Raw genomic sequence first — 27,724 nt, 5'->3', positions numbered from 1 at the left:
GAACAAAACTAGATTGTACCGCTACGGTAATGTGGTAGAAGTACCACGTTAACACCACTAGATGGCCTCAGTCCGGACGTCTCCTGGAGCATCTAATTGCTGATTGTGGTAACCACGGATACAGCGTATAAAAACAAACCCCGGAGAACGTGATGACGTCCTGAGGAAGCGCGCGCAAGCACGCGAAACGCGTCGATATCACACGCTGGCGCCCCACCCATCTTCCGTCCCTGCACGAGATCACGCTTGACTGGCTGAACACCCTCACCGCGATCCGGAAGTAGTACCGGGATTTCACCCGGACACGGAATCGAGTCTGCTTCAACAGCCCCTTGACGGTGAAGGCTATAACGCAACTGGCAGCAGCAAGTCCTTCGGACAGCCGGACAAGTCACCATCTGCATCTGCCATCCCTGACTGTGACCTGAGTGCGGAGTAAGGTATTTCCATCCCTGAATCCACGGATGAGAACGGGGGATACTTGGTAAGACCTAAACTTTCTATTACTCATATCCAACATTGGATCACAGCTAAGTAAGGTCGCTACACCACACCCCCGGAACCCCCAGCAACTCCAGCCAATGGTCTGACCGGGACTTCTCTGATGCAGATCAATCCTTACTCACATATGTGCTGTTCCAGTACTGCCACGCTTTGGACAGTCAGCCAGCAAGTATAGATCTCTGGCGATCAGCCGCCATTAGGGGCTATTTTGTAGTCCCCTCCCCACCTACACGGGGGATCTCATTTTGGAGACTATCCTTTACCATTATTGCTGTTTAAGCAAGACGGCTGGTTAAGCCACGATCCCTCCAGCACACCTCACCGTGCACTGCCCTTTGCTGTTTAAGCAAGACGGCTGGTTAAGCCACGATCCCTCCAGCACACCTCACCGTGCACTGCCCCATGGGGCTAGGTCTTTTTGGAGGTTCCTAGCCAGGAGATGAGACTTACACCATAGGAAGTTTGCCCCTTTTGTTTGATACTTCATGAGACTATGATGCCACACCTTGCCCTATCTCTATAATGTACTGATGACATTTGATGACACTTCGTCATACACTCAGCTATTCACCAAGTTTCTACTGTAAACTAGACGGGCATGCCCAGGTGTTTTCTCCATAGGGCTCCTAACAGTTCTCCTCCTGGCCATTAGCACAGTTGCACGGGCTTTCAGAGTGATTTCAAAGTCATCCTTTTCGACCAATCACACTAAGCCTGCCTACAACAGTGCTTTACTGGGACTGGGTGGGTGGGGGCCTCAACGTGTTTTATTGCTGTCTGTGCCACCCTGACACCCACAGGGGTCTACAGGGTCAATCAGTTTACCTGATGAGTTTCCACGCCTTTTTATTGATTAGATTTTCATATGTTTTTTTCTGTGTGTGCATCTTCACCAATAAAGTTTTTTTTTTGTCTGCACCTATATCCCTGTGAGCCCCTCATTGCAACCATTCTAGGAGGAAAATTCTTGTCCCTCCATTTCCACACCATTTTTGCATATTTATCTCAGGTTGCGCAGGGTTCCCGGTCTTATTTGACCGCGTGGTACGTGTCTTATTAGATTCTCGCCGACTGACCCAGTCTGGCTTGAGAACACCTCCAAGCTACTCAGTTTTTTAATGCTTTTTTCTGGGGGGGAATAGAACCCCAGAGGGACCAGCCACCCCAGGGAGTACCTGCACCCCACATTGAATCCAGGGAAGGAGAGGAGGGGGCCCTTACTTACCGATCCAGCGAAGCGTGCGGGTAACACTCCCAAGACAGAAAGCTCCTCGCCACCTAGTGGCACGAAGGAACACTACGACTCAGGCTGAGACCCGGTCGTATGCGACCTTGCGGGACGTTTAACTCGTGGGCTAGCGCTCGTCCAGTGTTGTGGCCGAACCGAGAGCGGAGCTACGGTCTGCACGCTTTCGCTGGCTTGGCTGAGGGGACCACTGGAACTTCAATAGTCTAGCCCGTTGCACAGCCCGGCAGTTGCTAGAAGATCTCCACAGGAAAAAAGGAACAAAAAAATATACAAAAATGCCAGGACCTAGGGCCCGGCAGGGAGACTAGGTCCTACTCCCAAACTAGGCAAACAATAACTGAGTATCTCCAACCAGAGAGGGGGATTATGCCAGCTGGGGACGGCCCATGGGGCATAGCCAAGCTTTTGTGTTGTCTACCTAGTCCTATTCCTGTGGAGGGCAACATAACCCTATGGTAAAGAAAATGGAGCGGTGTCTGTCCATGAACGGAAGAGAAATTAGATTTTTTACGTTTAAAGCAACACAGTGCCGTATTGCAAAAAATGGCCCGGTCGGGAAGGGGGTAAAACCTTTCGGAGCTGAAGTGCTTAAAGCATTTTTTTTAATGCAAGCAGTGTTAAGCATCTGAATCTGACATAGTATTAACCTCTTGCTGTTCCTGTAAAGCAGGGCTGGTGTGTAAGAGGAAGAAGCAGTACAAGGAGCCAATCAGTGCATTTGCTGACGAGAAGCATGGTGTTTACACAGAGAGGTAATTGCTGGCTGCTTTTCTAGTCACAGGCTGCGGCGGGTCACAGACAACCTGGGCTCTGAGAAAGGGGCTGGATGATGCTAGCCATCGGACAAAGGACATCTAATGGTGGAAAGAAAGTACTGCCAGGGAAATCATTGAACTGAAAGTGAATATTGCAGTAAAAGCTATATTTGAATATTTTAACTTTTAATGGGCTGTTTATTTTATCAAGTTATTTTTGGGTCCAGTTCTGCTTTAAAGGCTATAGGAACATTGTGCACTTAAAGGAAGGGAATTCCTGCATGGGGTATTTCATGTTTCAGAACATGAAATAAATTGAAAGGAATGCTTCAATGCAAAAGAGTTTACACCTTGAGAATGCGGTCAATCACGTGACTGACATCAAAGGAATTATATAAACGGGATGTATTCACATGTTCAATCTCACACCCAGCAAAATGACTAGTGGATATTTAGATGGGGGCACTATATAACAATTAGCCACCAGTTTGTCAAAAAATATTTTATTCGGAAATTGAATCAAGCTGATCAATTTGCTGATGAAAATACCCAAAACATAAAATATGTTAAACAAAATAACAATTGCAGCATCAACTGAGGAAACATTTAGAAGACAGTTTTTTTTTTTAAATGACCCCAAGTCCAAAAGGGCATTACCGTTATTTCCTTCACGATACCCCTGAAGAAGCCCTCCCACACGAAAAAAACATCAGTGTTCTGCAAAACCTAAATAGCATACAATGAAACTCGCTGTTACAACAATTCATAGAATTTTTCAGTATTCTCCCAAGAGGAACTGTCCATTGGTATCATTGAAAGCCTTTTTTTTTAAGTGTGCAAGTATGTCTCAGATTAAAAACAGGCCATCATCAGAGTCCGCCAGTGTTCCGCATGAACTGATGACCACCAGCGGTAAAAGTTCCTCCAAGAAGAGGTATGGTGTAACAATACAACAGGGAGGTTTGTGTGTCACTTCACAGTTCGTCTTTGTCAATTTCATCCAGATCTATATCGCTGAGATCAATGTCATCCTCCACTGGTAGCTAAAAAAACAAATCAAGATAAAAATTAAAAATTATTTAATCATGAAGGAACTGCATATTAAAAACTGTACCTAGCATATATTGCATCAATTACCATGTCCTGTTTTTCTCAAGAAGTTTTCTGACAATGAACCCAAGCTCTGAAACTTTCACTGTTCTATTTTAGTCATTTCCCAAGTCGTTTGTTCAGGGAAGTTTCGGACATCATCTTATTCTCTACTGTCTCTTCTCTATGGTTTGTTCACACTATGTGCAGTGACTGGCATTTTTCTGCACTAGATAAACACTGTTAATGGCAAGTGAACATAGAAAACCATTGTATTCTATGTGTCCCATTCACACCACAATACAGGTGTGATGTGTGGTGCAGTGCAGAGCGGAAAAATGCACCATGAAATGCACATCACAGGACTCCTAGCCAGGTCAGCCATCAGACATTTTTGGGCCCCTTACACAGCTTTAAGCCTAGGCACCCTCCTGGCCTAACCACCAACATTCCCCAGGGCCCGCCCACTGGCAGTTCCACTAAATCCGCACGCTGGCCATCTTACGCGACCTCCGGTGCACCCACTATTTTTGTTAACACTCTTACAACTTAATATACGAAAATGAACCCAATCTAGCAAAGAGATGGCCCCATATATTCAGCAAAGAGACATCCCAATCCAGCAAAGAGACAGCCCCATATATTCAGCAAAGAGACAGCCCCATATATTCAGCAAAGAGACAGCCCCATATATTTAGCAAAGAGACAGCCCCATATATTTAGCAGAGACAGCTCCATATTTTCAGCCAAGAGACAGCCCAATCCAGCAAAGAGATAGCCCCATATATTCAGCAAAGCGAGAGCCCCATATATTCAGCAAAAAGAGGCATCATCCTGATGTAGCAAAGAGACATCGGCTCACTCTGCAACCACCTTGTTTTAGCAATTGCTAGTGACTACAACAACTCATCTCTCTTTTTATTTGGGGCCTGGGTGGCGGGGCCCCCTGGGACACCAGGGCCCCTTACATGTGTATGGGCTGCCCCCCCCTGATGGTGGCCCTGCTCCCAGCCAGACCTCACACTGACAGCTTCCTGGCACAATAAAATGATGCATTTTGCCGTGTGGGCTAACATGAAACCGCCCTAAAGCCTGACCTAAAAGAAACAGAGGCTGCCAAGTGGACTGTCAATAAAATGGGTCATTGATCTGAAATAAACCTGCAGATAAGGACTGCTACTTTGTTACTGTTTTTTCTGATGCACTTTTAATCGCTATATGTTCACCTGCTCACTGCAGAACGCCAATGAGTGTCTTTACTATAAGGCTCCATTTACATATTGGCGTCCCAGATCGTGGGCAGAATTGCCCCGATTCCACCTGCGATTCTGAATCACGGCAAATCACGGGATGCCCACGCGATTCCCGTCACTTCCAATGGCACCCCAAACGCGGTGCAATTTTGCCGTGATTGCCGTCCGATGAATCGCAGTAAAATAGCGCAAACAGAATCCCAGGGATTCTGCCCGCGATCTGGAATGCCAATATGTGAACGGAGCCCTAAGCAACAGCAGGCCACTAAGCAGTCTGTCTGTTCATAGTCATATCGGAATGGACATGCTACTAAATTTCACTAGGGTGGACCTGAGACTGAAAACAAATTAAGGCTGCCAGTTCCAGAAAAGACTGAGCTGTATAGGATTTACCCTGGGTAAGCCATTTCACTCTTGTTACCAAAGGTTTTTTTTTTTGTTTTTTTTAATATATATAGGCCAGCAAATGCAGGAAAAAAAAAAAATAAATAATTTTTAATTGTACTCGTATGTGACAGTTACAGTATTAATCAGTTGCACATTGCCACCATCAGGCTGCAGTTGGATTTGCAGTATTATCTGCAGGCCTAAAGCTTGTTTGGTCAATGAAGCCTCCAATCTTTATGCAATCACTGTCATAGTTGGCAGTTATGTAGGCTGGTGGCTATCAGATGGCAAGGTATTTATTACTGTATCACCAGTATGGGGTATCATGCTAAAAAACATCAATGTGCAGGTTGTGGGGGGAAGAGGTTAACACACAACAATGTGTATGAGCATCTATTCCGCTTTTTTTTTTTTTTTTTTTTAGAATACTGAACATGTCTGCCCAGGCATGGTTCTTAACCACTTGCCGACCGCCGCACGACTATCTACGTCGGCGGTCAGCCCCTCACAGGCAAACTAACGTAGGGCTACGTTGCTTGCTTGTGAGGGTCTAGGGAGCGAGCGCGCGCCCCCGGAGCCGCGCTCCCGCTCCCGCGTGGTCACGGACCCCCCCCGCGCGTGTGACCAGCGGACCCGATGTCCGCCGGCCACTCGGCGATCGGCGGGGGAGAGGGAGAATGTCAGGCAGCTTGTGTAAACAGCTTGTGTAAACTTGTGCAAAGACACTGATCACATGGATCTACTATGTAGATCCGTTGATCAGTGTCCTTACAGCTGAAGCCACAGCCAATCACAGTAGAAAGCACGCCCCTAGGGACACACACAGCCCCTCCCTCCCAAATAAAGTTAACCCCTTCACTACCAGTGTATTTTTACAGTAACAGTGCATATATATAGCACTGATTACTGTAGAAATGTCACTGGTAACCCCAAAAGTGTCAAAAATGTCAGTCAAGGGTCCGATCTGTCCGCCGCAATGTCGCAGTACCGCAAAAAAAAAAAAAAATCGCAGATCGCCGCCATTACGCGTTAAAAAAAAAAACAACAAAAATCTTTCCCTTTGTTAGTAAACGCGATAACTTTTGCGCAAACCAATCAAAATACGCTTTTTGCGATTTTTTTTTACCAAACATAGGTAGCATAAAACAAATTGGCCGAAAATGTTAAAAAATTTTGATTTTTACATTTTTTTTGGGGGAATTTCATATAAAAAAATGTGAAAAATATTGTTATTTTTGCAAAATTGACGCTATTTTTTTGTTTATAGCGCGTGATCAAAAAATCGCACAGGTGATCAAATACCACCAAAAGAAAGCTCTGTTTGTGGGAAAAAAAGGACGCCAAATTCGTTTAGGTACAGCGTCGCACGACCGCGCAATTGTCCGTTAAAGTCACGCAGTGCCGAATCGCAAAATACCCCCTGGTCGGAATGGGGGTAAAATCTTCCGGGGCTTAAGTGGTTAAAACACAATGGTAGATCACCGTATTTGGCAGATAGGCAAAAATGGATTTTTGTAAAATCTTACCGTAAAATCCTTTTCTCTTAGCTCATTGACAGACGTAGTCCTCGGTGATACAGCACCTTCGGGTTATGTTGCCTCCACAGGAGTAGGACTAGACAGGAAATAAAATGCTCTGGCCACACCCTAGGGGCAGTCCCAGAGGGTATATCCTCTCTCTCTCTGCCTCAGCAAATCAGTTATGTCATAAAAGCAGTCTTTAGAGAATTTAACCCAACCCAACTCAAAAAAACAGAGGGGCGGGTACTACGTCTGTCAATGAGCTAAGAGAAAAGGATTTTACGGTAAGATTTTACAAAAATCCATTTTTCTCTATCGCTCATTGACAGACGTAGTCCTCGGTGATACAGCACCTTCGGGAAGTCCCAGAGCAGTATCACAAATGAGGGGTGGGAAAATGGAAATCAAATCCAAATCTAGAAGGCCCAACCGGTGCCAACTAGAAGTTTACAATGCTCATCCTTAATGATGAGACTCAACAGAAAAAAACCCTCGAGGTAGACCACCGGTCTCCTCAAATTGCGGCCTGCAAAACCTTGCGGCCAAATGAGGCATCCGCCGATGCCATCACATCAATTTTATAAAATTTTGTAAAGGTATGTACCGACTACCAGGTGGCTGCTTTACATACCTGGACCACTGACGCCTGATGGCGAAAGGCCCAGGAAGTACTGAGCGCTCGAGTGAAGTGCGCCCTAACAGGGAACGGAGGATTCCGACCCTTAATAGAATAAGCCTGTACCACCGTCTGACTGATCCATGTAGATATGGTCGCGGCAGACACAGGCAACCCCCTTCAAGGGCTATCCGTGATCACAAAAAGTGAGTCCGTCTTACGAAAACCACTTTAGGAAGGAAGGATGGATTCGGAAGAAGAACCACCTTATCCCTATGAACCACCAGATCTGGGGAACGACAGGATAATGCGGCCAGTTCTGACACCCTGCGTAGAGAAGTAATGGCCACCAAGAAGGCCACCTTCTGGGAATGTAAGCAAGGGAATCTCCCTAATATCTTCAAAGAGAAGTTTCTGAAGAACCGACCACACTAAATTAAGATACCAGGCGGTAAGGGTGTGCGCACTGGCGGAGCCAGATGTCGCACCCCCTGGATGAAAATCCGCACCAAAGAAAGATTAGCCAAAGGTTTCTTGAAAGAAGATTGCTAACGCCGAAAACCTGACCCTTGATCGTGCTCAAGGATAGTTTCTGCTCAACCCCTTGTTGCAGACAGACCAAAATTCGGGTCACCGAATAGGTATGTGGGGAAAATCCAATAGATTCACACCATGCAATATAAGACTTCCATGTGCTGGAAGTCGCTTTCCTTGCTTTAACTGGAGGTAGGAATAACTGAAGCTGACACTCCCTTGTCCTTCAGTACCTGGGTCTCAATGGCCAGGCCATTAAGCCAGCGACTGTAAAGCAAGATGGAAGATCGGTCCCTGAGACCGCAAATCCTCCCTGAGAGGAAGTCTCCAAGGAGCGTCCGCGACTAGCCTCGCCAAGTCGGCGTACCAGGCTTGACGAGGTCAATCCAGAATTTCCAGAATAACTGGAATTCCCTCCACCTCTATCCTGCGAAGAAGTTCCCGCAGCAACTTGAGAGGATGGAAGGCATGCCGTAGCTGATACTGCCCCCACGGGGCGATCAGCGTTTCTGCTGCGTTCGCTAGAGGATCGTGGCGCGAGCTACAAACCTCCGCACCTTCCTGTTAGGCCAAGGTGCCAACAGATCCACATCCGGGATGTCCCAATGAAGGGACAGCTAGGGAAAAAACCTCTGGATGAAGAGGCCATATGCGATTGGATCCGAATCGGGCTGCTCTAGAGCTGCTCGATCCAGTAAATCAGACAAAATCTGATCGCTCTCAATTCCGATACCCTTATTGGTAATCTGGATACTATCGGAAGAAATGACTTCCCCTGGTTGAGCATCGGAGACTTCCTGGTCCGCTCGCTCAACCGGATCCGATTGTCCAGGGAATCGGAATTCTGATTCCATTAAAAAAGAATCTCCTTCAGGAGAATTCGGGTATGAGACTGGGTATACGGTACTGCCTCTAAGAAGGCCACCATCAGTCCCAGCCAATTGACGGACAGCAACATCCGAATCGTTGACTGAACCTTCTGGAGTTTCCCAGCAAGGAGAAACTCTCTTGCCCAGGATGTATCCAACCTTAGGCCCAGATAGTTCAGTCTCCTGGTGGGAACCAGGGATGATCTTTGGGAAAGCGAAAAAACGCTGATGTCCTGCGATGATGGGGATATAAAGATAGGCATCCTATATGTCTATGGACGCCAGGAAATCTCTTTTATGCAGGGAGGCCACCACTGTACGGATGGACTCTATTTCTTCCCAAGTCCAGATTTGGATGCACCTTGCCCTCTTTCCTGGGCATTGTGAATAGGTTCGAATAGAACCCCTGAAACCGTTCAATGTTAGAAGGGCAGAATCGCACCGGTGGAAGTGATCGAAACTCGATCCTGTGTCCTCCAGAAACCGGTGAAGACATCCCCCCCCCACCCCAGAGATGGGTAGGGGCGCATCAGGCTATATTCTTCAGGCTTGGCTGAGCCGGACTCTTTGTTTACCCGACCAGCGCCCTTTGAAACCCCTCTAAAGGGGCTTTGGAGGGTTTCGCCTTATCGCCCGCCCTCGCGGAACGAACAACTCTATATGAGCAGAAAAGGAAGGTCCTCGTTAGTTACGAGGTCTTTTTATCCTAACAGTCTGTGGCAAGACAGCAGGTGGTACCGTCTATCCTATAAAGAGGAATTCCTCAAACGGATAGCACCTAGCCATGCGTTTGGAAATAACAGGGGTTCGTTTCAAAACGACCCCATTTGGGTAAAGGAAAATCCTTCGCCCTTTTGGTAGGCTAACAAGTACCAAAAAGGAATCTCAGTCTCAGCTACCTCTGCCGGTGTAACCTCAAGACTAAAGGTTTCCCGGACGGACACAACTAGTGCATCCACCACTCTTGTGCTATGGCGGAGGCAGAAACGTGCTCCTCACTGCTGAGGAGATATTACCTGAGACAACAGCCCCCTAAGAGGGACCTGCACCTGCATTGACCAGTTCCGAATCCGTATCTGAAGTATCTGATAAACAATAGGGGTAGGCGGGGGTCGCTACTTGACCCCCGTCCCTGACAGGCCACCTCCACCCGGGATACCAAAGACTCCAAAATTGCCAATAATGCATTAAAAAACAAGTGGGGTACTGGAGGGTCCTGCGGCCACCTTGAGGGGATCAGGTGGGGATACCTATGCGGCAGGGTCAATGATTATACAAGACACTTGCCAGCGACAAAAAATGACAAAGTAAAAAAAAAACTTTTTTTTTTTTTTTTTTTTGTGTCCCCCAGTCGCAACAGCGCCCCTCAGTGTTACCTGCCTTTTTGGACCCCACAGAGAGAGAGACAGACCCCAAGGCTCATCCCTGATGCACAGAAGTTTTCATCAGCTTGCTCAGTGCTTGTCTTGTTACAGACAGGAAGTCTTTGGCCCTATTTCCTGGGTAAAAGAGGCGGCTCCGCCCCTTAACACGCCTGCCGGCTCCTCCCCCTGGCTCCATGAGGTGTTTGAGTCACCTCAAACATGGCCGCCCCCATGCTGGAGACACGAGGCTACACCAAAATGGCGGCCTCGTGCGATCTACCAGACAATGGCGGCGACCTGCACAGAATAGCGGCATGTCTGCAGAAGGATCTCGGCCTCACAACCCTTCACCCTCATGGTGGTCAGCGTGGTCGGAGGTACCGGACCCTAGCGGGCCGTATGCGGACCGCTGCTTAGCTGGAGGAATGATCTGGAATGCAGTATACATGTATAGACATCGCCCTGTGGCTACTGACAGGTAGGATACCTTATACTATCACAGTAAAGTTCTAGTACTGCCACTGACTACAATCATTTACACATCTTTACAATTAGATTGTCAGCTCCCAAACCAAGCCTCCTGGCTTCTTGTACACAAAAATCACACTCAATTAGGGGGATCTGTGACATGTTGTAGGATAGAGGGGAACCCATCCTTACCATTACAGAGAGGGGCCCGCGTTCACCACAAGACCCGTCAGGGGGAAAGGGGGAACATACTACTCACCATACCGGAACCAGGCGGGCGCCAACTCCTGACAGTACCCCTCTCCACCGAGGTAGGAGGGCTGTCGACCAATACGGGCGCCGTGACTCATGGTCTTTGGCGTTTCAGCGAGACGTTTAACTCGCAGGGTCAGTCCCCGTCCAGTGGGACTATGTCGCGGCCGACCCAGCGCGGAGCTATGGCCTGCACGCGCTCGTAGGCTGAACTGGGGTGACCACTGGATCTCAACATCCAGCCCGTCGCCCAGTTCAGCTTTCTTGCTTGAAGATCTCACAGGAACACTGGAGAAAAAAAGCTGTCTTAAAAAATTCTTTTCTAAGAAAAAAAATCCTGCCAGGACCAAAGATCCCAGCAAGGTATCTAGGTCCTTACTCCTGACTAGACAGAAAAAAACTGATTTGCTGAGGCAGAGAGAGAGAGGATATACCCTCTGGGACTGCCCCTAGGGTGTGGCCAGAGCATTTTATTTCCTGTCTAGTCCTACTCCTGTGGAGGCAACATAACCCGAAGGTGCTGTATCACCGAGGACTACGTCTGTCAATGAGCGATAGAGAAATAATATTTTTGTAGCTGAGAATGTCTTTGTGAAGAGGACTGTACAGCAGCAACACATATTCATTATAACACAAGTCAAGGTACAGGATTGTCTTTGATCTGACCTAATGTTATTGTACAACTCTTGGAAAGCGGTAACAGGTCTGCTCTGATGTAGGCATTAGTTACAGGTATGTGCTACCTGGTGATCTGCCATCTTACCTCTCCATCCTTACCATCCCAAGGCTCAACTGTATTGATCTTGGGGAGTGCACCTCCACCAACAGGTAATGTAGAACCCCGTCCAAATGAAAGCTCCCTGAAACAAAGGGGCATATCGATTAAAATGTTAGAAGTAGTCAACGTTCTCACTGGACAACAAATCTATATTGATAATATTCTGAATAGCAATTTGGCTAACTTAAAAGGGCTAACTCTTAAAAGGTCAAGATCACAGCCTTACCGTAAGAACTCATTAATGCCCTGCTCGCTGAAAGAACCTTTCAAGAGTGCAAATTTCATCTTTCGAGCATTGACAGCAGCCATGGCTGGGTAACCAAATCCACCAATACCCAGAGCGGTCTCCATATCCAGCTGGGTCCCGGCTTCTGCCCACAGCCACCTGGAAAAAGTAGGCACTAATAGTAAGACAAACTACGTTTTACATCTCAGCTAATAACTATCATATAATACGGACTATATATATTTTTAAAGCATACAATGAATAGAACATATGATCAACACGTACAAATACATAAGGGGTCCATTAAGTGAACTTGATGTTGAGGTATTCAACTTAAGGTCATCACAGTGGACAAGGGGGCACTCTTTGTCTAGAGGAAAAGAGATTTCATTCCCAAATACAGAAAGGAATGTGGAATAGACAGCCTCCAGAGGTAGTTCTGGTACTTATACTGCGGCAGGTCGGCTCTGTCCCGCGAAACAATGTACATGTATGTCGTTTCACGGGACAGCTAGTGGGGGCATGTGCGCGCCTCTGGAGGCCATCGTAGGGAGCCAATCAGCAGGTTTAGCGACCGCGATGTCCACCGGGCACCTGCGATCGCTCCCCATGGAGACAGAACGGCGGTCTACTGATAGAACAGCGATCTGCTGTTTTTACGTCAGTAATGAACACAAGGATCCTGTGTTCCTCCTATTTAGGAACACAGGTCTATGTGTTCATCTAGCAAGTCCATCCCCCACACAGTTAGAAAGCATCCCATAGGGACACATTTAACCCTTTAATTGCCCCTGGTGTTAACCCCTTCCCTGCCAGTGTCCTTAGTACAGTAACAGTGCATCTTTTTAGCACTGATTACTGTAAATGTCCCTGGTCCCCCCTAAAAGTATCAAAAATGTCAGTTAGGTGTCCTATCTGTCTGTCGCAATGCCATTAAAAAATCGCTGATCGCCGACATTACTAGTAAAAAAAATAAAAATTACATAAATCTTTCCCCTAGTTTGTAGACGTGATAACTTTTGCGCAAACCAATCAATAAAAAAACCACACAGTTAGAAAGCATCCCATAGGGACACATTTAACCCTTTAATTGCCCCTGGTGTTAACCCCTTCCCTGCCAGTGTCCTTAGTACAGTAACAGTGCATCTTTTTAGCACTGATTACTGTAAATGTCCCTGGTCCCCCCTAAAAGTATCAAAAATGTCAGTTAGGTGTCCTATCTGTCTGTCGCAATGCCATTAAAAAATCGCTGATCGCCGACATTACTAGTAAAAAAAATAAAAATTACATAAATCTTTCCCCTAGTTTGTAGACGTGATAACTTTTGCGCAAACCAATCAATATACACTTGAGATTTTTTTTTTTAACCAAAAATATGTAGCAGAATACATATTGGCCTAAAATGATGAAAAATCATTTTGATTTTTAATTTTTTTTTATTGGGAATGTTTTATAGCAGAAAGTAAAAAATAGTTTTTTTTTTTTCAGAATTGTCAGTCTTTTTTTGTTTATAGTAGGGAAAAAAAAAAATTCAAAATCGCACAGGTGATCAAAAGAAAGCCCTATTTGTGGGGAAAAAAATCGACATCAGTTTTATTTGGGTACAGCGTTGCCTGACTGCGCAATTGTCAGTTAAAGTAACGCAGTGCCGTATCACAAAAAATGGTCTGGTCATTAAGGGGTAAAAACCTTCCGGTCCAGAAGTGGTTGAAAATGGCCTGGATTCTTTCCTAAATGTGCATAATATAACCGGTTACTAACATTTATAGGTAAAGTTGATCCAGGGAATATCTGATTGCCTCTCAGGAGATCAAGAAGGAATTGTTTCCCCTGCTGAAGCAAATTAAATCATGCTTTATTGGGGTTTTCCACCTTCCTCTGGATTAACTGTGGGTATAGGATTGTGTATATGGGATTGCATGATTATTTATTTATTTTTCATTGGTTGAACTAGATGGATGTTTTTTTCAATCTGACTAACTATAACTAAACAATCTTATACAAATATTGCTAGCCACACAGCTTTACTTCTTATTGGATTTCCTCTAGAGAAGCGGTGTCTAACTTTTGACCTTCCTGGGCCACATTATAAGAGGAATTGCCTTGGGCCACACAAAAAAATACACCAACAATAATGACAGCTGATGGGCAGAAACATGAGGCAAATCACAAGGTAATGTTCACTGATCTAGATATTGTACCTACCTGAGAAAAACTTTTTGGGTAACATTTTTTATTATAAAAGTAAAATAGGGCAACATAAATCTAGTGCAGTATTTGACACTGTTTTTGATAAACTAACACATCAATATCTGGTTTGATGGGTGTAGTAGCAATTCCCAATTAATTCTCAAGGTGCTCATAGGATATATTGGTTCTAATTTTGCTCCTCGAGTGCTTCATTTTTTTGTTTTCTTTAAAAAGGTGTTTTTGTGGTTTGTCCTCGAAAATATTGGTTAACAAATTTAGATGCTGCTGAAAACGGATGACATGAAAAAGACGTGATTGTGAAGAGTGGGATATTTTTCTTTCAGAAGATAAAACTTATAAAAGTCCAGTAGAGACAGTGTCAAACTTTTTTTCGGGCACTGGTGTTAACAAAGTTAAATACATTTTTAATACATTTTTACCCCCAAAAAAAAAAAAAAAGTGAGCATTTTAAAAGTTTATGATTTTGTGTTGGGCCACATTCATATCCATCGTGGGCTGCAGGTTTAACACACCCCTGCTCTAGAGCAGAGGACTTCAAACTACGGCCCTCCAGTTGTTCAGGAACTACAATTCCCATCATGCCTAGTCAGATCTGTGAATGTCAGAGTTATGCCTCATGGGATGTGTAGTTCTGCAACAGCTGCAGGGCCGTAGTTTGAGGACCCTGCTTTAGAGGATAGCATTAACCAGTAGTAACCATGACAGGAGGGTATCCGGATAATCGAATCTGGATTATTGGGTAACAATTTCATAAGATTGTACCCATTATAACATTTAAAGGCAAAGGTAACAAGCCAGGCCATCTTCTTACCCCCACATCTTTTTCTTGTACTTGTCTGCGAGTTTGAGCATGACTTCCAAATAAGAATTTCTTCCTGCAGCACCTGTAGCAAAGATCACAATTCAGTTAAAGGAAGGTAGATTACACTCTAGAGAAAAACAAAACAAAACAAAAAAATAAAATAATCCGTTAACAGTCACCTTTTGGGTAATACAATTCTGCAATGGATGTATCATATGGGCATGGACAAATCAGACTCATTCAGCACATCAAATCTGCAAAATGCTGAAATGTGGGTCCCAAAACATGACCGCATAACAATTATGAGGTCTCCATCAATTAATACAAGTTAAGTGTTATCCATTAACACACCATTTCATACAAATCATGTGGTCCCCATTCAAGCTAACAGGACACTGCTTTCAAATAAGACTAATATGGTTATAGCACAGTAAACTTCCACCATAGTAATATGCACATGGATCACCATGTATTAAAGGGTCATTGCCTTTTCTTTTCAACAGCCCTCAATTATAATCTAATATGAACATCAAAAGGTGTAAAAAATCTACAATAGTTGGTGGTTATGGCATAATGCAAGCAGCTCTAGATACATGAAACATAGGGGGGCGCATTTGCCATGTAGAGGACATGTCAGTCTATTGTAGGAAAGGTGTTAATTGTTTAAAATGTGGACAGAATCAAGAATGCAGAATAGTGAACTGAGCCAAAACTCTAGCTGGATTATCTAAAATAAACTTGCTATAAGTGAGTATAGCTTATAAATTCGGTCCACAGACAAAAAAGGAAAAACAGTAATGCAAGATAGAGAGATAGATAGATTACAGGCAGGACTGTGTTGGCCGAGTCATTTTCTGGCCTTATATGCGTCTTAGAAATTCCCTGCCAAAGTTCCTCCTTTCTACATTCCAGAACCTAATCTTTGTTCTCTTATGGCACTTTTCCACTGCAAGTACCGGCTCGGCTCTACTCGGCCCTGCTTGGCCCGGTTTGGTTTTCCACTGCATGATACGGTGTTGGAACGGTTCGGTACGGTTTGCTTTTCCACTAAAGTAGTACTAAAGTAAGTGGGTGGGATAACAACGATTCTCTGACCAATCAGTGGCTAGTAATGACTGCATGCAAAGGATTGTGGGATATGGTACCGGTATGATACCTCTTGGAACCACAATCAAGGTGGTACTGTTTTAGAGAGCCGTACCGTTCGGTTCCATGTAGTGGAAAAGCGCCGCTGTGCTGTACCGTACCGTACCGAACCGTTCCTACACCGTACCATGCGGTACCAGCAGTGGAAAAGCACAAAAGCGAGCCGAACCATTCGGTTCCATGCAGTGGAAAAGCCCCATATAAATGTAAAAAAAAAAAAAAATCAAAACAGGTAGAGTGGGTGAACCCTTCATTACAGCCACAGCTAGTGTGTGACTTCAGAACTGAAATCACAGAAATCTCACCAATGGGGTCCTCAAGAGATGTAAGAAATTGTTAGATGGATTAGCTCACCAGTCCACTCCGAAAATGTAATCAGTTTTGGATGACCCAACCCATTGTTCGAGCTCTAGATTTTATTTCAGACAATGTTATTAGGAGCCCTACGGAGCTATGAATAGAAGAGTGAAGGTTATGAAGGTACCTGTGTCCAGGATATGGGGCAATACAGCGATGATACACAGCTGGTGCTCCTCACAAGTCTTCTTTACAACGTCCTCATTCAGGATCTGAAAAACATCAGGCAAGTATTGCTGCTGATTGAGACACCCAAAAGCAAAAATGTGTAATGTGTAACATGGCGCTTGTAACACTAAAAACGGCAACATTTCAGCCAATACACAAGAGATGGTAGTTAACGGGGAAAAAAAAAGAAGCAGCATGTAATGAAATTATAGACTTACCTCAAAGATCTCAGGTGGTGGGGCGTTCTCAGAGAATAAGTCAAGAGCACGAGCAACAATGTCAGCCTTTGTCCGTCCTCCATCATAGTCGATAGGCTCCTCACCTTTCTGGAAGATTTTTATTGTGGGGAAGCCTCGGATCTGCAAGGGCAATAAATAAACAAGGGTTATTTTCATTGCTGAAGTATGCCGGGTCATTTCTGCAAAGTTTACATTTTGTCTCTGGCCAAAACAATATTTTTGGGTAGAGTGGAGGAGTCTTAGCAACATTCACGCTTCTTTACTTTACCGTTGTGCAGTGTTAATTTCGTCAACTAAAATACCACTATTTTAGTCAACTAAAATACGACCAAAACTAAAACAATTCCGATGACTAAAATACGACTAAAACTAAAATTATGTTTTAGTCAAAAGACTATGACTAAATTGAAAACTGACATCAAAATGAACACTACTCAGCTGGCCATTTCTAACAATCGGCAACGCAATTCCATCCAGAGCCTGTAATAATAGCACAATAAAGTTTAAACGTGTATTGCACTACCGCAAAAGCATAGGGGCATTTACTAAGCTCCTGAAAGAGAAAAAATTAAGAAAAATGCTTTTCTTAATAATTAATGTTGGCAATATTTTCAGGTAATATGTGCAATAACATTACAGCCAGCAGATTTTAAGTTTTTTTTTTTTTTTGGATTTTAAAGTTGCACTTCAGTTTGTCAAAAAGCAATATTTGTTTGTTTATGAAACTTGGTTTTATTTATAAAGACGTTATATATCACAACGGTAGACTGTAAAAAGGCCGCTGACGAAAATGGATGAAAATGTTTTAGATAACGATATTGAAAGGAATATGGACCTTGAGCCATAGCTCAGCCATTTTGTGTAAAAATCAATCAATCATTCTATAAGATTACTGTATTCTTAATTTATGTATTGTGTATTAGATCTTTGTCCACGCAGTCCTTTATAAATACATTGTTATGGGTTATAGACTTTGTGGTTTTCACAGAAATATTATTTTTGAATGTTCCAGACAAGTTTCGATCTAAGTGAGATCTAAGTGAGACTTAAATGTCATAGGACCGAAAAACTAGACATGTCATGTATAATCTAAATACGTAGTCTAAGGGACACTGGTCGTGTTTTGTATTTCAATGTTTTCCTATGACAATATTTTAGTATATAAGTTTGTACGAAATAAACAGGTATCAGATCATTCTGAAGGAACCTATGCTGCCTGTGTATTGAGTTTTATCAGAGTGGCCTCCAGAAGTCCAGAGCCCAACCGGGTCGAGTCCACAAGTCTACCGCTTGGAGCGGTTAACGCCAACAGATATTAACACTGATGTCTGCTTGAAACATGACTTTAAGGCCTCCTGCACACAGGACGTGGTGCAAACTCTCCTAGAAGCCTTTATTCTTGGCAGCATTGTGGCAGAAAAAACGTCTTGACGCTTGTAACAATGTGTAACGTGTTTAGGTGCGTTTGGAGGCGTCAAGTGCTTGGGCGTTAATTCATTTAATTGGCCAGAATAACAATTTGCCAGCACTCGTTTAGAAGCGCCAATTGTTTTTTTCTGCCAAAACTCTGCTGCTCCTGGATGCACTGGCAGTGTTTTTTTTTTTTTTCCTACCTCTAAATGCCTCTGCTTCTAACCTCCTTCAAATGCCTATGTGTGCATGGATACATAGGCTAACATGCAGGGGTGATTAGAACAGCAGAAACAATCAAAAAAATAAAAAACGCCAGACACGCCAAGGAAAAGCTAAAAATATTGTCAGGTGTGCATGAGTTCTTCAAACCCGATAGGTTTTTCATTCTAACTGGTAACACAGAGATCACTGAACATGAACATAGATCGATAAATGATTACCAATAAATTAGACTGTCTTTTTTGCTCAATACTCACTCCATATCGACTGGCAAGACCCTGGTGGACGGTGGCATCAACGGCACCCAGTTTAACTTTCCCCTTGGTTTGTTCTGCAACCTCCGTGGCAGCAGCTGCCCATTCTGGTTCCAAGCTGGAATGCAATTCAAAAGATGACAAGGTTTATTCAAACATGGCAATGTATGTTTTATTCAAAAATCATATAAAGAATCCCACTACAATGACCACATAACAAACATCAATGTCATTTCAGTATAACAAGTACCCACTAGCGTGGGAAAATCCACACTATTAATCATCTGCCTCAACATGTCCTGGCCATCAGTGATGGGGGATTGAGCTATAGAACATCAAGCATCAAGGATGGGAAACAGACACATGTTACTGCTCCGTGAGGACGTCAGGTGATGAAACTAGTAGGGCGGGGCTAGGACGCCGAGGAAACACCGCACACATCATACTTCACGCTCGCGGTTCGGAGATACAGCCGGAGCGTAGGAGTTGGATGTCAGAGATCCCTAGTGCCAGGCTATAATATGTGAGTGAAACATTATTACTTCTAATAAATGATTTGATTTTTTACGGAATTACACTATTTTGGCATTCTTTCTCCTCCCATCCATCATCCTCATCTTGCAACAATTTGAGAGTAACATGTTCATGAAGATTTAAGGTTCAAGCTTCATATATAAACCGCCATGCTGGGAAATACTTATTAAGTGCGATTGCTGGTTTAGAATTTGACCAGCTTCCCATCTGGTGAGTCAGATTTGGTGGAAACTGTGGAGCACATTTGGTGTGATTTCTTCACGTGTGGTCACTGAGGATTATTTATCGATTGAATTGTATCAGATCACATTTTGGCACTTTCTTTCACTTGGGACTTTTTTGATGGACTATTTATTGATTTATCGATCAATTTATTTATTGGAATTGTTTTTTACTAGTTTGATGTAATATTTTTATATAGCGATTCATTGCACTTGCACTTTTTTGGATAATAGTCTCCCAATACATTTTTAGTAAGTCATCATTTTGAGGCACTTGTGCACATTGTCATATGTTTCTTTTTTTACACATTCCATATATCATTGGATTATATTTATTATACACAATTCACATATCTATTTTTTTATATAATAATTATATTTAATTTGCACATCAGCACTTTTTTATATTTAGCCACCTTGGGAATAATACAAATTTGCGCTGATCACCCTATCTCTCTCTTCAGCTTAATAATAAGCTGCAGAAAAGGAGAACAAATTGCTTGGTTTTTTAAGACATACAATCAACTATATCTGTACAAGCTATAGAAAATCCTTCTGTGAAACGCACACCATAATTATTTCACAAACGCTAAAGGGGACATAGGTAATATTCTACAGCTTTCTAGATCAGACATTTTTAACTATAGGCCTTGATCTACGTTGAACATTAACTGTATAAGCTAAATGTGACAGGTGGCTTTAGATAAACAATTACAACACATGCACACGGCCGAGTATCGCAGTTCTACACGTATAGCTGTGCACAGTGTATTTTGTAATGAATATCAAAGGGCACAATTGCCCTGCAGCTCTGGCTCCTGGGTGCCACCACAACATAGGGATTTTACTCTGTACATTCACACGCTAGTATATACAGCCATATGCAAGAGCCCTTAAATCGCTAGGTCTCAACACCGGAGACTGGCATCAGACTTTGAGAGGTTTTAGCTTTGATGGTAAAACTTCTCCATTACATCCTGCCCAAAGGGGTTTTAAAGAGAAGTAACAACCTCCAGCTTTCCATGTATAAAGGAATGCTGAAATATTTAGCTCTCTTGCGGAAAATTCTGCTTGGGATCTCAAAGCAGCTTGTCACTGACATGCTTAAGCATTTGGTTGTCTGCTTCTGATGAAAGTGATAAAAAAAAAAAAAAATATCTGAAAAATAGACTTCTAGAAGATCCCTTCTAGAAGCATTTTTATGAAATGGCTTGTGTTTCACTGCTCCCTCTCTAAAATGTAAGTGTAAAGATCGCCATAAACAGCTTGAATTTTGGCCAAATTCCGGATGAATCAGCCAAAATTTGTGGCCCCGTCAACATCTTTCAACTTGAAGAAGAGCGATTTAAAAATTGACTGAGCTGCATCCTGTTGCAATCAACAGCCACAGCATCCTGAAAATATGAATATAATAGCCGACAATAGAGATTTCTCAGTCCACACTGTCAGAGCACTATGGGATAGCCAAAGAGGCAATGCAGCAGAATAACTCCCTTTCAGGCTGCCCTATCAAATTTAATCTTTGAACCCTCTCAAAATTCAGCAGGTATTCCTGTGATGACTCATTCAACTTAAGCTGTTGATCTCTGTAAACATTGGACTTTTTATAACACTTGGGGTAAGTGAAACTGTTGATCTTGTGAAAAAAAAAAAAAAAAAAGACAGCTCCACTGTAGGGCTGCATATTACAGTACCTGTATGCAATATTCCAAGCCCAAGTGAAGACAAACTGAAAACAGGGAAGAAATTTGTAACATTGTATGGGTTTCAACTGCCCAGTATAATTTACAGTGCTTGTTTCACCCAGCACCAGCTGCAGGATCTGTGATGCACACAGCTTGCAATTATTACTGTTCGCTGTGTGGGAGCGGCTGGGGCCATATAGTGGTTCGACATGCCAGCACTACAATGCACCAAAACGCTTGATGCGTTGTTGATTGATAGGTTTTAAAAAAGTGATTGTAAAGTCTAATTTTTTTTATTTTAAAAATAACATGTTCTACTTAGTACTTACCTCCTCTGTGCAGTGGATTTGCATAGGGCAGCCTGGATCCTCTTCTCGGGGTCCCTCTTTACTGCTCTTGGCCCCTCCCTCCTGGTGAGTGCCCCCACAGCAAGCGCACCTGAGCCGAGCTGCAGCTCTGTGTGTCCATTCAGACACAGAGCTGTAGTTCGGCCCCACCCCCTCTCTATTAATTGACTAACTGACTTTGACAGTGGTGGGAGCCAATGGCACCACCGCTGTGTCCCAGTCAATCAGGAGGAAGAGTCCCGAATGGCCAAGGGACTCGTGGACATCACTGGACTGGGATGGGGCTCAGGTAAGTATTAGGGGGGCTAGGGAGGGCTGCTGCACACAGAAGTCTTTATCTTCATGCATAGAATGCATGAAGATAAAAAAAAAAATTCTGAATTTACAACTCCTTTAAGTTCTGACCATAATAAAGAAAACATGTACAAAATATCTACAATGCATCTTTCTTAAGCAAGGCGATTGGAACATGAGCACTAAAAAGGTATGGATTTATATAAAAAAGAACACTTACTTTTTACAATGTCCACACCATGGAGCAAAGAACTCAACAAGCCAAACCTCATCACTGTTCAATACTTGTCGATCAAAGTTGTCATCCGTTAGTTCAGTTACGTCTTTTTTTCCTCCACTGCCACCGCTGCTACCACCACTATACTTCTGCTTGGAAAAAAAAAAAGAAGAAAGGGAGATAGAAGTGTTAATTTACTGGTATACACTAAAATAACACAACTTAGCTGCCATTGCAGTGGCATTAGGTTATATACACATTTATCATTCACTTTATAAGCCAGACTGGAGGAGAAAGGTGCAGCCTACTATTTTTGTCTAAGTGAACAATAAACAGCAGTTTTATTTGCCTATCCCCTGCTCCCCATAGCCTGTGCTCTACACTTTGTCCTTTCACACCGGGTTGTGGGTGGGTTCTTTATATCCTCAATTACAATGCAGGATGGCCTGGTCCTGCAATGTATATGATGACGTCAGTATGTAACTGGCAAACAGAGCACCAAAGAGAAGCAGCTACAGGGCATGGTTTTCATGAAGAGGAGGAAGTCTACTTTTTATTGTACTCCTAGACACAAATATTTAACCCATCATGCTGGGGGAGCCCAGCTTTAAAATGGATAGCGATTTATATTTTTGGTTATAAAAAAAAAAAAAAAAAAAAAAAAAAAAGCATAAAACAGTTATATTAAGCCTTAGGCAATAAAAAAAAAAAAAAAAAAAAAAAAAAAAAAACTGAAATAATATAAAAATGAACCAAAACTCTTTTTGTTTTCCCCGGAATATAAAGTGGCAACCAGGCTTAGTCCAATTACAATCACGTCAAAAAATATATTTGTGCATTAAATTTACATCAGCAAAATATGTTGCTGGACAATAATACAAAATAAGCTGGGTATTATTGGTTTATTAAGGGAATATTTCTCATTGAAGTACATATGCTGTTTTAAATATAGGTTTTAGATGTCACCAAGGTTTAAATTCAACATAATTTAGCAATATAATCCATAAAAGAAGGGATAAGATGTTCAGGAAAGGCAGTACAGAGCGGTCATTTCTATCACTAGGTTTTTAATGGGAACTGGATTATCTACTGCTTGACTGATTATTATTTACTGATTTGGGTACAAGACCAAAAACATAGAATAAGACTGTGTTGGTAACGAGGGGGTGATGGGTCCAGTTGTATTAAAGTGCTTCTAAACCCAGGACCCTGCATTCACTATATCAGTACACAGAACATTGAAATGCAATAATTTTAGTAAATATATACTGCTGATGAGAAAATATATTTAGCAGTTTATAGCAGTCTTATGACTTCTAGCAGTGCCTGATTAAAGCTTGTAGGAGTTTTTCATACTGTACTGGCTGTCCTATTAGGATGCAGGACCTCTGTCAGGGGAGGATCAGAGAAGACCTGATCAAACAGCCTTTTTTACGCAGTGCAGAGGATTAAACCTTTAGGTTTCAAAGTGAGTATAACAAGCATGCTTTTTAGTAAAACTTTAAAAGGTTTTAGAAAGGGCATCTGGTCTTTTAACATCGGATGCAGTCTAGCAGCTCCAATTAGAACTTGTATTGCCTCAGAAACCAGAGGTTTGTAGCTCATAAATGAGGCAGTTAAAAGTGTTGAAAATATATAGAAACTTAGAAAATCTGTCAACAGTGATAACATTAAATTCTGGCTTCTCACTGGGAACTTTTACAAACTATGTTATGTTACTAAAATATTCTTGTTATGTTCATCTGGTAGCAAGTTTAATGCTAATGTCGAATACTTAGCTATTGTTTGTAAGAAGAACATATCTCTCTGGAAATCATATCACATCCTATTGGAGTGGCTTTGTTCCAATGAGAGAAGACATGTCCAAGTGCAGATAGATGTGGCAATAGAAATTCCATTTTAGAAAAGCATTAGTGAGTAACAAGAGGAGTTAAAGAAGGAACCATCTCATCTAGACAAATCTAGAAGAGGAGACATGGTACAGGTGCCTAGCTATGATACAAAAGTCTTTTCCAAGAGGCTCCGCAAAAGGCAACACCAAACACAATAAAAAAAAAAAAAGGTGAGTACAATTTAATTTAGAGTTATTAATTCAGAACCTGATGTACAGTGGCTTTATATTTCACATTAATTCAGAACCTGATGTACAGTGGCTTTATATTTCCCATCCTATTTCTGATTAAGGAGGTTTGGCATTAAAGCCCGTTGGTGACATCTCACTTGAGGGCTGTGAACATGTGTGTAGCACGTTGCAGGCTCACAGTCAACAGTTCCGACAGTAGGTGAAGTGACAGGGAAAGAAGTATTGTTGGAGTAATTAGCAATGCTACGTAATGTTATGCTTTGTGCAACATAAGCATGCATATATTGTTGTGGGAAGTCGCTGTCGCAGAGTTTAAGCTTAGTTGCACCCTACATGCCCAGAGTTTTGCCAAGATCTTCAGTGGAAATTGTGCTCCTCTTCTGGATCAATAGAAGCTTTTTCAGGTTAATCTTCAGAAAGTAATCCAGATAATATTTTGGAACCCAAATGATAAAGGTCTTTGTTTCATGGCAATAAAACCAAAATCAGAATAGAAAATAGATATCCTGGATGCTTCGAAACAGAATCCTTGTATGTATAAGCAAGATATGGTGATGGCATTATGTTGGCCTCATAAATGAAGGGATTTTTTTTTTTTTTTTTTTTATACCTGGATTCAAATTCCATTCTACTCTCGCTCTTTAACCTGCTGCTCATTGGAATGTACCAAGTTTAGATAACTGAAGATTGGAGCACATGAATACTCCTTACGGTGTAGACTTTCATGTTATGGATGAATGAAGGCTTGACCTATGTAACCCATGGCATAGACTCAAGAGAAGAGTCTGGAAACGGGGTGGAAAACAGAAGACCATCAGAAAACTACAGACAGTGAAAGGTACAGGCTCCCTGAACCTTTTGGAAGTTAGGCAAGACAAAAGTCTACTACTCTTCCTTATGCTATGAAATCCACAAAACCTTTACCATTTTTTTTTATTATATAGATGTATTTACTGTGAGAAGTTATTTACTAGTTTTGGGAATTGCAAAGGCACTGGTGTATTTACTACTGACTTTTTCAAAGCTGTAGTGCTGAATGAAGGAGTATATTTCTTGTTTTCAAAGAGTTGAATCCAGCAGTTTTATATATATATATATATATATATATATATATATATATATATATATATATATATATATATATATATATATAGAACCTCCTACACATTTTTCATTGGTGGGGCTGGGTTTAGAGCTGTGCAGCAATAGTTACTCTAAGCCACTTGAGCTTGTACAATTAAGTGTAGCTGGCAATATTAAACCTACTATGGTAGCAATTCAAAGAACAGGACTAGAATTTTTAAGAATGATAAGAATAAGTTTTATGTTTTAAAAGAGGTCAATCAAATACAGTAACATTCTTGACTAAAAATGATACTAGCCAAAAGACCGCCAGAAAAATGTAGCATGCAAGCGAAAGAAAATTCAAGCATCAGAGGTCTTTGTTGACGAAAGGTGAAACCAGAGTCTGGAATCTTTAAGCGCTTTCTATTTCATAGAATAGGAACTGCAAGAGAACCCACCACACTTCAAGGTGCTTCAAAGGAGGAAGACAAATTTCCAAAATTAATGGGCCATCACTCATATGACTCCTCTTGCTTCTTAAGGATTCCCTTGTTCTTATTTCGCCGGGCACCTTTTTTCTTGCCGCACCGGCGCTTAGGTTTGTCTTGCTCATTATTCTCCTGCTGTAGAACAATATCCCCATCACAAAAATGGAGCAAGTGAGAAACAAAAACGTGATCATCCTCTTAAACTATGTACAAAAATACTTCCCTTTAGGAGGCATGAGGGCTTCTGTTTAATGATAAATGCAAATGAAAGATGATCCCTCCTAGGATTTTATATTAACAGTTCATTAGTTAAATGGTTCTATCAGTGTTCCAGCATTTTTTAAAATCTGTACCTCCTCTTGACTGTGCTTACGATCTTTAGTGCGAACATACCACAAATTGGCAGGACATGCATTGCATAGTCCCAAGAAATTTAGGGGTAAAAGAAAAATTAATTTCTTTCTGAACTGCCCTTGATTAGTAGCACTAATCTACTGCAAATTAACAGCTTAACTTAAAGTATTGAAGCTAACTTTCGCCCTCCTCAGCCGTTTTCCATCACAAGAGGCTTTAGGCCAAGCCATAGACAGGCCGAGATTTAAGCCATGTATGGGCAGGCTGAACGTACCAAGTTGGTTGATTGATCAACTAGGGCACAACCAGCCTGCCAGAATTTACATGCGATCATCGCTTGTGGCTGGTAGCCACTAGCAATAATCACTGTCTTCTCCCGTCGGGGATGGCTTATGGCCTGCCCTAGTGCAAGCAAAGGCAAAATGTGCATGCAAAAAAAAAAAAAAAAAATGGAAGCGATAGCTGGCTCCCAATTACTCCTCACTGGTCAACACGGTCATGCTAAGAAAATGACTGCTTGCCACTGCAAGCATTATGATGGATACTTACTACAGGGCTGTGTACTGTGGTGTATGAACTACTACACTGGCAGCACAGGGCATCATTCGCTATGTGTAGTGGGGTCTGAACAGGTAGCATGATATTTGGAGTTAGTTCACCTTTTACTTTTTTTTTTTTTTTTTTAAAAAGGTGAACCTACAATTTAAATAATATTTTGGAAAAGGAATAGAGATTGAGCGCCGGTTCACACTATAGCGATGTCAGACATCGCATGTTATTCACACTGCACTGCTGTGCAAATCACATGCGATGTCTGTGTGATGCAAAATCAGCCATACAGATTGCATGGCTGAACTTGCATCGCATTCGGACCAAAGTGGTGTACGAACCTTTTTTTTGGTCCGCACCAGAATCGGATTGCATGGACCTTCACACCTATGCGATCCGATTCCTGTCCAAATTGACAGTTCGCACTGCGATATGCAAACTAATCTGTGGTGTCATTAACTTTGTACTGACACTCCCAGCAGTTTGCATATGGCAGTGTGAACTGCCTGCGAGTCGGGGGCGATGCGGGAACCCAAAGTGGATTCCCAGGGTTACTGCATCGCGCCAATGTGAACCGGCACTTAACCTCTGCATAAGGAAAAGGTTCTGGATGTGTTTCAGAATGCACAAAATATTACTAGCGATTACTGTAAGACATAACATTGTGGATTGTTGATCCGGGGAGTGTATGATTGCCCTAGGGGGTCCAAGAAGGATTTCTTTACCCCCAGCTGGAGTAAATTTTATACAAGTTTTTAGCCTTCTAGTTTAAGTGTGAGGTTTGGAGTTCTGAGGGTTTTTTCATTTATTTTGTTTTCTGGTTAAACTCTTAGGATGTGTTTAAACAGCATCTGTAACAAAAAGGTGTAATATAAAAAGGTGCCAGGCTCATTTAGAACTGACATTTACAGACGTTTTCTGTGACCCTTTATATTTAAATCCAGTTCTGTTAAGTGAGAGAGAGACTGGAAGATATGTGCTCTTCAAAATGTCAATGGGCACGTGTGTTTTATTTCAATCTAGCTATGTTTTATAAAAAAAAAAAAAAATAAGTCTTGTTAACAGAAAGAGAAAATGCAACCTCTTCAGATCTATACTTTAAAAGGTTTCCTGTAGCAAACTATTATATGTTCTGACCTTTTGTTCTATAGCAAAGCTTGTCATGTCAGTCTACTAGAAAGAGTGAGAGCAGAAAAAAGACTCAAGTGATGCAC

At 42.4% G+C, this 27,724-nt stretch overlaps 1 protein-coding gene across 2 annotated transcripts in view; it reads right to left on the bottom strand.

The window, feature by feature from the left end:
- Positions 1-2,994: 2,994 nt before the first annotated feature.
- PDIA6 (protein disulfide isomerase family A member 6) overlaps positions 2,995-27,724 on the bottom strand; it is a 53,512-nt gene continuing 28,782 nt past the window's right edge. Inside the window, exons 6-13 of one of the 2 annotated variants that reach the window (XM_082249169.1) lie at positions 21,975-22,123; positions 18,677-18,791; positions 16,767-16,907; positions 16,508-16,592; positions 14,887-14,959; positions 11,865-12,023; positions 11,624-11,720; positions 2,995-3,551 (exon numbers count right to left, since the gene is read on the bottom strand). In XM_082249169.1, coding sequence (XP_082105295.1) covers positions 3,483-3,551; positions 11,624-11,720; positions 11,865-12,023; positions 14,887-14,959; positions 16,508-16,592; positions 16,767-16,907; positions 18,677-18,791; positions 21,975-22,123 — 888 coding nt within the window. In that variant the 3' untranslated portion in view covers positions 2,995-3,482. The remainder of the gene's footprint in view (positions 3,552-11,623; positions 11,721-11,864; positions 12,024-14,886; positions 14,960-16,507; positions 16,593-16,766; positions 16,908-18,676; positions 18,792-21,974; positions 22,124-27,724) is intronic. The other variant, XM_082249170.1, reaches the window with a different exon arrangement.

This window comes from Pelophylax lessonae (assembly GCF_965119305.1).
Source record: "Pelophylax lessonae genome assembly, chromosome: 3".
Classification (NCBI taxonomy): domain Eukaryota; kingdom Metazoa; phylum Chordata; class Amphibia; order Anura; family Ranidae; genus Pelophylax; species Pelophylax lessonae.
The sequence above is the reverse complement of the archived record's forward strand: the minus strand, read 5'-3'. Positions and strand labels throughout refer to the sequence as shown.